Source organism: Limulus polyphemus, unplaced genomic scaffold (genome assembly GCF_000517525.1).
Source record: "Limulus polyphemus unplaced genomic scaffold, Limulus_polyphemus-2.1.2 Scaffold626, whole genome shotgun sequence".
NCBI lineage: Eukaryota > Metazoa > Arthropoda > Merostomata > Xiphosura > Limulidae > Limulus > Limulus polyphemus.
The window spans coordinates 398,349-410,779 of NW_013666236.1; the positions used below are offsets into that span (position 1 = coordinate 398,349).

General features: G+C 33.9%; 1 protein-coding gene across 3 annotated transcripts in view; it reads right to left on the reverse strand.

Moving 5' to 3' along the window:
- Positions 1 to 12,431, reverse strand: part of LOC106459553 (collagen alpha-1(I) chain-like) — a 112,150-nt gene that overhangs the window by 49,444 nt on the left and 50,275 nt on the right. For 2 of the 3 annotated variants that reach the window (XM_022386058.1, XM_022386059.1), the window contains exons 2-6: positions 10,709 to 10,768; positions 8,257 to 8,323; positions 5,052 to 5,102; positions 3,866 to 3,933; positions 1,981 to 2,103 (exon numbers count right to left, since the gene is read on the reverse strand). In XM_022386058.1, the coding sequence (XP_022241766.1) occupies positions 1,981 to 2,103; positions 3,866 to 3,933; positions 5,052 to 5,102; positions 8,257 to 8,323; positions 10,709 to 10,768 (369 nt within the window). The remainder of the gene's footprint in view (positions 1 to 1,980; positions 2,104 to 3,865; positions 3,934 to 5,051; positions 5,103 to 8,256; positions 8,324 to 10,708; positions 10,769 to 12,431) is intronic. The other variant, XM_022386060.1, reaches the window with a different exon arrangement.

The following is a 12,431-nucleotide window of genomic DNA, read 5'->3' on the forward strand; positions in this document are numbered from 1 at the left end:
AGTGAGACTTGACTGTTACACTTATAAAACACTTTCAGTTTCAAAGTGCCTAGCAACTGGTCGCGAATAATAAACCCTCTGATTCAAAGTCTGATCACGCTAACCACTAGGCCATGATTGGACATATTACTGATCAGAGTGTAATCAGTACTCCAATAACTTGTCTATACAATGTCCTTTATTACAGTTATCAGTAATAATTGGTATCCTAAGCGATGTAGTGGATTAGTTCAGGTAGTCTATTGTACACCGAGAGGTGAAAATCTTGCTAAAAACTGTCAAAAGCATTGACTATATTACATTGTTAAACATTCTTAATTACGTCAGCAAGAATGTCTTAAAATTTCCAATTCGGGTTGATATTTTTGGCACACAAGCCCCAAAACTGTTATATAAATTAGTTTGTTTATCGTTTGCAACTCTTGTTTTTTCTTTATTATTGAAAACAATTGACAATGTTGGTAATTTCTTAACTGCACGATATTTCATTAAGAATAATACCGGAAACATCAAGAGAGCATTTATGACTTGATTCTACTAATACTTTTAACGAAAGCTGTAAACATTCACAAGAATGTGTTGATAGGCAGTATTCTGAGACTGGAAACATCAAGAGAGCGTTTATGACTTTATTATATACACGTTTTAATGAAATGAAAGATGTAAACATTCACAAGAATATATTGATAGTAACTCGAAGGAATGGATTTGGAACTTTCAGCCTGAACGGTAACTTGTATGCAGATAAGCTAAACTAAACATTCAGATCAGAAACCCCTAGGATTCAGGTGTAGCCGTTCTAATTTTCAACCGCTGCCACAAGGATTTTGGGCGACTCCTGGAACTGAATAAATATTAATTTTAACCTCCGATACTAAACTCAATGTTAACCTCTTGACCAGGCTCGTCCAACTCGAAAACATCACATGTATGGCAAAATTATTTATCAGTTCGATAAGTGGTTTTAGTATTACAAAAACTGTTTTCGCTTATAGCATATAAACAATTGAATTTCGTAAATATTACACATATGTTCTGTGTACAGGAACAGTAGTTTCATCTAAAATACAATGCAAAAAACTGGTAGAGGGTACCGTATAAAAAACCAGGTAGAACATGTATCTCACAAATAACCTTGTATGTTAAGGTTAAAAATATATAGACAAATAAACTAAAACATACTAAAAAATAAAACACAGGATGTATAACATTACTGACAGCTTTATGGCGCTGTGTTTATGCAAATATGGTTTTGTGTAGCCGGTCCTCAATTTAAACAAACTTTTGTTTTTGTTTTATAGAGCAGAGCCATGTTGGGCTATATGCTGTGTCCACCGCGGGGAATCGAACCGTGGATTTTAGATTTGTAAGTCCGTAAATTTATCGCTGTTCCTTCGGGAGACAACCACAAAAACAAAAGAAATATGAGAAAATATGAAGTGCCTTTCAAACTGTAATGAAGGTTTATTCAGGTCCAGGCAGGCCATGTATATTTATTTACCTTGTTACTAATCACTCCACTTGCCACCAGGTTTATTACCTTGTTAACCTTAAGTACATGTGGAGCAGATAGACTTAACTTGTCACCCTTCAGTCCAAATGGATCAGGCAGGCTTACTTTGTTAACCTTCAGTCCAAACGAATCAGGCAGATTACCTTGTTAACCTTCAGTACACGTGGATTATATAAACTTACCTTGTTAGCCTTCAGCACACGTGGATTATATAAACGTACCTTGTCACCCTTCAGTCCAAACGGACTAGGCAGGCTTACCTTGCCAACTTTTAGTGCTCATGAATCAGGCAGCCTTACTTTATCACTTTATTCCAAACAGATCAGGCAGAGTTACATTGTCACCCTTCATTCCAACCAAATGAGACAGACTTACCTTGTTATCTACTCTTCAGTCCAAAAGGACTGAACCAGACCAGGCAGACTTACATTGTCGCTTTTCAGTCCACATGAAGCAGGTAAACTTACTTTATCACCCTTTAGTCCACGCGGACCAGGTAACCCAATGTCTCCACGTTCTCCCTTCTCTCCTTTGGTGGCAACTGTGGCTACGACAGGAGGATGAACTGTGACCACTCTTCCGGGCTCACCCTAAAAAATAAATAAAGTAAACATAAGTCTATGAATGAAACTTCAGCTCCTCTCTCTTGTCTTTATTATAATACATTTCCGACAAGGCAGGTGAACTTCAAACTCTCCGTGCTTCTCTGACCAGGAGTTCGTATAATTCTAGAATGCACAACACAAAAAAAGTGTTAAAACACCTTCAACACAGAATATAAAAGAGATGACAATAATCAGTTGCACTAAACTAAAAAAGGACACAGGACTGATCCATAAAAATTATCCACCAAACGCTGCGTATTGTTAATTATTTATTTTCAAATGGGTTAATTCGACAATTACTCAATAGATAGCGCTCGTTTTAATTCTATGTATATTATCCGGAAAGACATATAGAGAAATATTCTTAAAGCAGCTAACTCAAATCATATCAAAGTACGGTAGTACTTATAGTAGGAATGAGCAAGATATGCAATACAAATTAAAATCTCAAACACACCGCAAACAGCGTGTAAACAAAACTTTATAAGCACTTTACACAGAGGGCTGAGTAATAAGCAACCAATGGCAGAGTAACAAGCCACCAAAGCATTTGAGAAAGTCGGTAGAGTGAAAAGAAAATTTCCCAAAACCACAAATTTGTCAATATGGCTGATTGATTGACTAAAGTTGTTGGAAAGGCATAACTCTATCCTGCCTTCACCTTATTCAAACCTAAATGCGCATGACAGAATTACGCTATCTTGACTAAAAATGGTTTTGTTAGTTTTACTTATAACCTTGGTAATAATAAGTAATAACAATAATCATTTTGCAACACTACTAATGAGCGAAGAGTACAATAGTAGACATATTCTATGATTATGAGCACGATCTGTGAGTTTCCAAGTAACAACCCGTCCTAATATCACATGCGGGTGCACAATTGCTTATGTACGCGCTTTACGTAAACAGCCTGCAGCTGTATCAGCTAGATAAAACGTGGACTACGTAGATTCTCTATATCTAGGTTCGAGCTATGATCAAACTTTTAAAAGCGAATTTTTCAGTTCTATACATCCGACTCAATGGTTCTGTGTTAGACAAAGCAATTCTATCATAGCAGTCGCTGCTTAAGACATGAGTCTCGTACGAGAGAAAGAACGCTACCATTGCCGAACTCAGACACGGCTTTGCTCGATTGCTCTGGACTTAAGAACAAGAACGATAAGTTGTATAATCTACCTTTGCATTGTTTTCAAACTAAGTGTGACCGATTGACATCTAAGGTTGTACTTGAAAAGTGCGATTTTTTAAATATGCCTTTCTAGAAAACAAAACAAGAGAAAAGAAGAAAATCTATGTTGATAACCTTGAAAAGTCTTTGTACCAGCGAAAAGAACATTACTGCGAGAATATAAATAAGGTTAGAAACAGTAATACTGAATATGCGAAACAAGCCTCAGCCATTAATCCAGCCAAAGAAAAGGCTGCAACCCTGGCTAGATAGAAGAAAAAACTATAGCAAAGATATCAGCAAAAGCCAGGAAATGCCGAGAGAAGCTCTAAGAAAAGCTACGAGAAGGATAGGCCTAGAACTCAGTCATTCTCGATACATAGCACCAAGAAATGGTATGATAGAAATATAAAATTAAAAAATAAAAACATTAGAAAGTAAAAATGGCAGCACCAAAAAGTAAGGAAACAAGGTAGAAATGGGTAGGAAACTTAATAGCACTTGGTAGTTTTGACATGGTGCAACCTCACAGTGGGTGTGACCATCGTTCCACCTATTCCTGTGACCACTCACCTTCTGACCAGTTAGTCCATCTTGTCCAGTTTCTCCCTTTTGTCCTGGAGGCCCCAGTCGTCCAGTTTCTGTAATTTAGATTTACATCATGGTGAAAGTTAAATCATCTCACCATGTTTTCGCAGCTCATAGTGAAATATATTATTATGTTCTTTATTTTCCATTTATATACGAATCTTTGCATTTTTTTTTTTACTAAAGATTGTTGATACAAAATACTAGGTAGAAACTTTCCTATTAGATTTTCGTATACCGTAATAATTGTGTTAACTGGATATTGGTACGTTTTAGACATTTACAAAGATGTCTAAAAACATATACTGGATAACACTTTTAACGTGAACTTCTAAGATATGAACCCCATATCGGATCTCAACAGTTAAAAACCTGGAAAACGCCTAACAGTATTTATTGGCTGAAGTCACTAACACGTAACCACTGAGGCATATCCAATGATCAATATTTTACGTAATTAAACAATTCCAACGACTTTAATAATCATTATTTAATATTAATTTTTAAAAATGGTTGGACAGCTTATGCCACTAACAAAATCAAACCATTGAGATATAACCAATGTTTAATATTTGATGTCACTAACCAAATCAAAACACTGAGACATAGCTGACAGTCAACACCGGGTTTTGAATGTAGACATTAAAATTATTTTTGCTATAAAAATATCAACAAACATGTTCACTCTAATGTTTTTATTGCTTGTTTGTTTATGAATTTCGCGCAAAGCTACACGAGGGCTATCTGCGCTAGCCGTTCCTAATTTAGCAGTGTAAGACTAGAGGGAAGGCAGCTAGTCATCACCACCCACCGCCAACTCTTGGGCTACTCTTTTACCAACGAATAGTGGGATTGACCGTCACTTATAACGCCCCCACGGCTGAAAGGGCGAGCATGTTTGGTGTGAGAGGGATTCGAACCGCGACCCTCAGATTGCGAGTCGAGCGCCCCTAACTACCTGGCCATGCGGGGCAATGTTTTTTAAGGGGATCACAGAATACAGTAAAGTGCTCATTTTGAAAATATTGTAAATCAACTTTCAAACCCTATATTTATTTTTGTTCCGATGGAACTTTATTGGCTAACGATTAAACTTATTAGTTTTAAGTATACACATTTAGTACTTTTTTATAGAACATTGAAATTATAACAAAAATTACAAAAAACATACCTCCAATAGCTGGTTCTGGAGGTGGAGGGGTGATAAGAGGTGGAGGAGGATCTAAAATTATACATTAAGTTTCCGTTAGAAAAAGTAATGCTAAAAACAGAAAGGCTTTTAAGACATTTCACAGTATTCTATTTTACGTGAATTTATTGTTTTGTTCACTTTCGCGGTCTAGTTTCTTTAATTCAAATGTTAGTAAATCTGTTTAGAAAGAAGTAAATCGTTGTGGAATTTAACACGAATAAAACATTTAATTTAACATCAATTTGTCTTTCCAGTTAAACAGTAATGCTTAAATAAATCGTTTAACCCAACGTGAATAAATCTAAGAAAATCATTCAGTTTTTGATATTCCACTTGTGCAAGCCCCGATGGATTAGCGATAAGGTTTGTTTGTTTCCTTTGAATTTCGCGCAAAGCTACACGAGGGCTATCTGCGCTAGCCGTCCCTAATTTAGCAGTGTAAGACTAGAGGGAAGGCAACTAGTCATCACCACCCACCGCCAACTCTTGGGCTACTCTTTTTACCAACGTCACATTATAACGCCCCCTGCTGAAAGGGCGAGCATGTTTGGTGTGACGGGAAATCGAACCCTCGACCCACAAATTGCTAGTCGAGCGCCCTAACCACCTGGCGATAATGTTGAGGGCTTAGAATACTAAAATTCTGTGTTAGATCTTTATGGTGGACAAATTGCAGAGAGCTTATTGTGTAGATTTGCGCTTGAAAAATTAATTTGTCGATTTTTAGTTTTGCGAAAACGATATATAAGGAAATAATAAGAATAACTGGAATGTGAAATTAATGCCAAATCCTTCTTATTGTTGCTGTTCTATTTGTTTCATTTGATTAAAACAGTTTCAATAAAAAAATAGAAGTTACTAATGTTCTGTAAAGAACGATAGGAAAAGTGTAATATTACTAAAGTAAATCATAGCTTAAACATTTATTTAAGTGTTAATGTAAAACACGGATCTTAAAATTTCCTACTAAAAAAGTGGAGTTTCTCAAATGTTAATTTTATTGATACGAAAATCATTAAGTGTTCTGTAAAGATCGACGAGATAAATTCTGAGAGATCTATTTTGTTAAATTATATACTATTTCATATATATATATATATACTATATCTCAATTATATACTACTCACTGACGTATAACGGAAGTACTATGTACTACATACGGTTATTTTTCTATATTTTATTAGGGTTAGAAAAACACATTAAAATGCTTACGTAAGTGTCCAGTTCAGGTGGTAGCGTAGAGAAGAAAAAAGTATTATTACAAATATTTATCATCTCAATGGTATTCTTCATGAAATATTTAAATTATAAATGCACACACACAAAATACGAATGAGACTTCTAAAAATCCAATCACTTTGAACAATATAAATGAGTGTATTCTAATCGTATTACGTCACTGTGGGACATACTTTATTGTTTATTCACATTCAAAAACTGTAACTGAAGTATAGAACTGCTCGTGACTCGGTGCTGTTATATTCTATTCTGGTGCTCAGGTTCAACACTTATAACATGAAACAATGGATTAGTTAGTCTTCACTCAAAATTTCACTGTGCTATTCATATACAGTCTGTAATTCATAACACAACGCCTAATGCTCTTTTACATACAGTCTATAATTCACAACACAACGCTTTATGCTCTTTCATATGCAGTCTGTAATTGACAACACAAAGCTTTATGCTCTTTCATATGCAGCCTGTAATTCACAACACAAAGCTTTATGCTCTTTCATATGCAGTCTGTAATATATAACAAAAAGCTTAATGCTCAATAATTCTGGTCAAGCAGTTACAACTTTCGAATGGTTAAAATGTAAAATTGAGACTAAGAGTTTGTGTTTAGTTTTCTCCCAGCTGACAAATTTGACTGTAACATGATTAAACGCGGTATTTTTATCATAAGTGTTGCTTAATATTAACTTAATATACATGATCGGTTTTTCATAACATTGTACTTATTAATGCCTTAACCCAGACATATAGGTGTATTATAAGTGTAACTTCGTTCATGAATTAACCAAGAAGGTAGGTCAATCATGAATGCAGGATTATCCATGACTTTACCATAGGATTGGTCTAGCATGAATACTGGATTATTTTTTACTTAAACACAGGGTTATCCGAAACTTTTACCACAGCGCTGGTCTAATATGAATAGCGGATTATCCATGACTTAAATACAGGACTGGTCTACCTTGACTATCCATGACTTAATTAAAGGGTTGTTATAGCTCGAATTCAGGATTATTTGTGATTTAACCAAAAGGGTTGGTCTATCACAAGCGTGGATTAATTCTATATTATCAGAATTACCAAGAATCTTTAAAGTATGGACTAAATCTGTGGTGTATCAACATCTTTAATCGTTGTTTTTATCGCTACGTTTCACAGTTTTTGTTGTTGTTGAAAATATTAGATGTGTAGCTGTTATTCATTCAGAAGTTTTTAAAATTACAAACACATTGTGTAATAAAGATATGTGAAGTCACTCTGTTCACGTTACTGCTTCCAATGTTAATAACATTACCTTGATAAAAACTGCAACACAATTGGCGAACAATTTATAGTCAATGCAGCATTGTTTATACAATAATCTTACTACTATAACCAGTAAACAGGTTTGTTGCCTTAATAAATGTTCACACCCTCAACCTTGTAATAGAGTAAATATGATATAATTGTTATTTATGTGTACTATCAATGTGTTGTAGGAATGTGAAATTGTACTGTAGAAAATTTACGGTTTAGAAGCCGAAAGCTGGCGAAGCATTAGAAACCAATATCTTTATTCGTCTCTGATTTTGAATCAGAAATTGGGAAATTTGAAAACAAAAGAAAGAAAATCATGTGCAGTTAACGTGATTTTTCTCACACATTTTTAGGTCCACTGAAGAAAATGTATATATGCAAATTAAAATAGCAGGCATACAATTTGAGGAAAGTAATATAGAAGTACTTTGTTTGAATGAAATTGGCCTCGGTTTGGTAATTACCAAACTTTTTCGGATCTGTAATTACTCTTCAAGGCCAATAAAATTCAGTGATAACGGTTTTTTTCAGATTGAAAGTCTGTTTTCAATCTTTTGTATTGTACAAAGTTCTTGTGTTAAGACAACCGAATATGTGTCATTGCAGGTTAAGTTCAAAGTTTTATTAAAATATTAAAGAAATGACTAGCCTTGAGAGTCAGCTGCGCTTCCCTCTCCACTAGATAACGTAGCGTCTTCTTCTTCAAAATCAGACAGCTAAAAGGAATTGTCAAACAGAATTAACCATTTCTGTTGTGACACACAAGTTATTTCAAAACCTATAATATCACTTATTATTAATACAAAACAACATTTGACAAATGAAACCTACTTCTTGAATGTTTAATTCTTTCGTAAAACTGAAATTATAGCAAGAAAAATTAGGGATACGTGATAGAGGGGTTTCATGTTGCATTTGTATTTCAATTCCATTCAAAAGATTTCAAACGCTATATTTTCGTACTCAACTCTTGGTTATCAGCTGTTATCGACGGCTTATATTTTATTCCTTGTACATTGTCTAGTAAGAGCTAAAATACACAAAGTAAACTCACTTTTTATGTTTTATAATAATTTAATGATCGCACTCTAAAGTTAACATTTCTTAAAGGAAAGTTGAATGTTTACTTACACATTGCGCTCAATATTACAATAGGTCGTTTTCCTCTTGTAAACTAAAGAAGTGATTCAACTATTATACGTGTTATAAGACATTAGTATTAGGCCTATTATATTTTTAAACACTACTTTCTTTATCTAATCTCATGTGGATTTTGAGGAATTGGAAAAGTGTAAAAGAATAGTATTCCAACCAATTATATTTACCATATCCATTGCCGACAACGTTATATGTTATGCAAGTCTGACGTTAATTGAAATTTGTAACTGAGTGGAGTACTTTAAAAATGATTTCCCCACATCTCCGTGCTTCTCTTTTATATTTTATAGTTATCAAGACGAAATAATATATCTTCTCAGATTATGTTTTTCAGTTATGTATTTTACACATTTCACGTGTATTCTTTGGTTCCAGTTTCACTACATAATGTTGCTCTTAGGATAATTTCCGGGCAGCTCTTGGCTTATATAAGACAGTAAATTTGATTTCAATGGATCAATGAACAGAAGTGCAAAGTACAAAGTAAGCTGACTGGAAAACATGGAACAAAGAAAATGGTTGAACCTCACAGAAAGTGGACGTGTTTTCATTTCTCTTTAAGTAGCACAAGTAAAATCCAAATAACTTTTTTTTCCCTAATGTATTTCAGGAAGTTATCTGCCATTACTGAGAAAGCAGAATACTAAGAGACGTTGTGTGTTGCGTTCCCAGCCGACCCTGATGAGCTCTGATATTGAGCTTTGTGGGTAGTGGCGTGAGACGCACAAAGAGTTTATCCTTATTAGCAACCCGTTATAAAAATTCGTTACAAGTCTTATTACGATATAATATCACGCAAAGCACTTACCAACATACCACGCTTTGCCAGCATAAAGCGGTAAGTTACATAGGATAAAATACCTACAAAGAATGTGACTGTTTTTTTCTTCTTGTTATCAATTTTTCTGTACATAGTACACCACCAGACCGGTCAGCTCCAACCGAAAGGGACTAACTTACTACTAGCTGGTGAATGTCTGAATATCGCATGCAGCATTATTTATTCGAACAGCTCCACTTCATTACTATTACATGGATCTCTGGTACTTATAGCACTGACTGCAAATAACTAAGACACTAGACAGGTTTCTGGATTCTAGCCGTTGATAGTTAGTTCATCAGCTAGATTGAGTGTTTAAGATTAGAATTAATATTACTTACATAACATGCCTCAGAAATTATGTTAGTACAAATCAATTCCTGATTTTTTCCGATATTCTGATTAGTCCAAAACTGAGGTAAATTGAATAATCAACTGATAATAGACGAGAGTTATTGATCATCAGTTGTATAAGATCAAAAGAACGAATAGATGTGGTTCTAGAATCTTTAACGAAATTATTTATTGGACGCAATGTTTCGTGTTTCTGTTGTTGTAGTCAGAGGAGAACATCGCTGATTTGAATCAAGTACCCAGCTCGAAATTTGGTCTATGATATTTCAATATTATTATTAACGTATTTGTGTTTGTTATGTCAAAGCCCTTTACGTATTGAAGAACGACTGTTTAAATCTAAAAATCCTTTTCAGACAAATTTGCAAATAATGTTTGTTTGTTTGTAATTAAGCACAAAGCTACACTATGGGCTATATGTGCTCTGCCCAGCACGGGTATCGAAACTCGGATTCTAGCATTGTAAGTCCGCAGACATACAATGTGCCACTGGGGGCTGCAAATAATGAAAATGTACCTATAAAGTAGTTCCAACCTTGAAACAGAAATGTAAAAAAAGACACAAGAATAAAATCTAGTTTATATTTCTAGAATACATTGGTACAACAACTTATTAACTTAAATTATTAAATTATTGTTATTTAATTTCTGTAATGTAATCTTGATGAATCACAAAAAAGTCATAAGTTTCTGAATGATGTGAAAAAATACGGTAAACAAAAAAGAGCACATCTTCAATATATTCATGCAAATAGTTAAAAATACTTACTTCTTCAAAATCTTCAAAATATATGTCTCCACGCCTAAAGAAACCACCACTTCCTGAATCCTGAAATAACAAGGATGAAATCAATGTGAACTTGTTATAGTCAAAGTCTGTACGGTAAAGAACCAGGATAACCTTCACTGTATTATACACTAAAATAAAACTGCTGTTATATAATCTTTCTGGTCATCAGATGTTTAAATATATACCTAGTCTAAAAGAAATAGAATAATTGATAAAAGTAATTAGACAAAACGCCGAGTTACACATCTTTAAAATAGGGAATGAACTTAGCTAAAGCTTATATATATTATTATTATCATATTGAACGATTTAAAGGTATTACCTTGTTTACAACACGAAGTTAAAACCAATTAGAACATCATATCACGTGTATATGCTAAAACAGAGGCCACAAGTTAAGTACACTATGCTCAAAGCACACCATTAAGATCCTGCTTTGGGCGATTATAACAAGCACGTGTAAAAAAGTCAACCGTAATCCGGTTTCGTTACTTTGACGACGAGTAAATTTAACACCGTAATTATCACTGAAATAGCTCAAGACTTAAGCGATTTTAACAACACATGATTATTAATTTAAGCATTATAGTAATAGCAGTAAAAACACAAATTTATGAATTTTATAACTACCGATCCTGCTTTTACGTTAACCAGATATATTCTACTATAATTTGAGAGAAGTTTCTTTGTCTTCTAACTCAACTTATGCTTAATTTTACATTCGAACCTGTTAAATAATATGGTTTAATCAGCTGGGTATGGTTCGAAATGTGTCAAGAAGTTAGTTACTTTTAAAATGCATAGATTTCATAGTTCCAGGGATGGCTAAATAAAGATCAACCAGTGGAATTAGCCACTAGGGGTAGTGATGGGATTTATCCAGTTTCCTCTTTCATTACATGGGTATACATATAGTCTGTGTACTTTCAATCATTACTGACATATTTAGGACACAAACAGAAACACTGTCTATATTCATAACTGGTAACACAATAATTTTACAATTGTATTTCGTTTTCAAATCCCATCAATCATTTGACGAATTTAATTTTCTCACGTTGTTTATACATACGTATTAAGTGAGATGTTTTTATGTCCCATGTTACTTATTTCTTTTCAATTAAAAACTAAAATGTAAAATAAAATGGTATGTAAATAATCAAGCCCAGTGGACATGAATAATTATATTATTATGCATTTTCAATCTTTATATTGCCACAGGCATATATTTCGAAAAAATAAACAAACATTTTTAATATTTGTAATTGTTAAAAAATTTGTTTTTAAATCTCCTCAGTTCATTGGTATAAACATATAAACACTTCCTAACAATTATTTCAATATTCATTGATATAAACATATAAACATTTCACAATAAATATTTTAATAATCAACGATATAAACATATTGCTACGACAGCTGAAGTCACGTGACGCTGATGACACGTGATGAATTTCTCGAATGATCATGAATGATCGGGGAGGCCCCAGTATATTCGGGACGCCCCCTTCTTTAGTATATAAGCCTGGCAGTGAAAGCCTGCGGGAATGATTGAATGAAGAGAGTTCCGGGTAATTCACGATTCCGTTTCGAGCTAGTGTGTGTTTTGTTATCGAGATTGTGAATCGTAGTGATTTATAGCGTGTATTATAAAAGTAGTTAAGCGTAAAATGACGTACTGATTGTGAAATTACTGTGTATT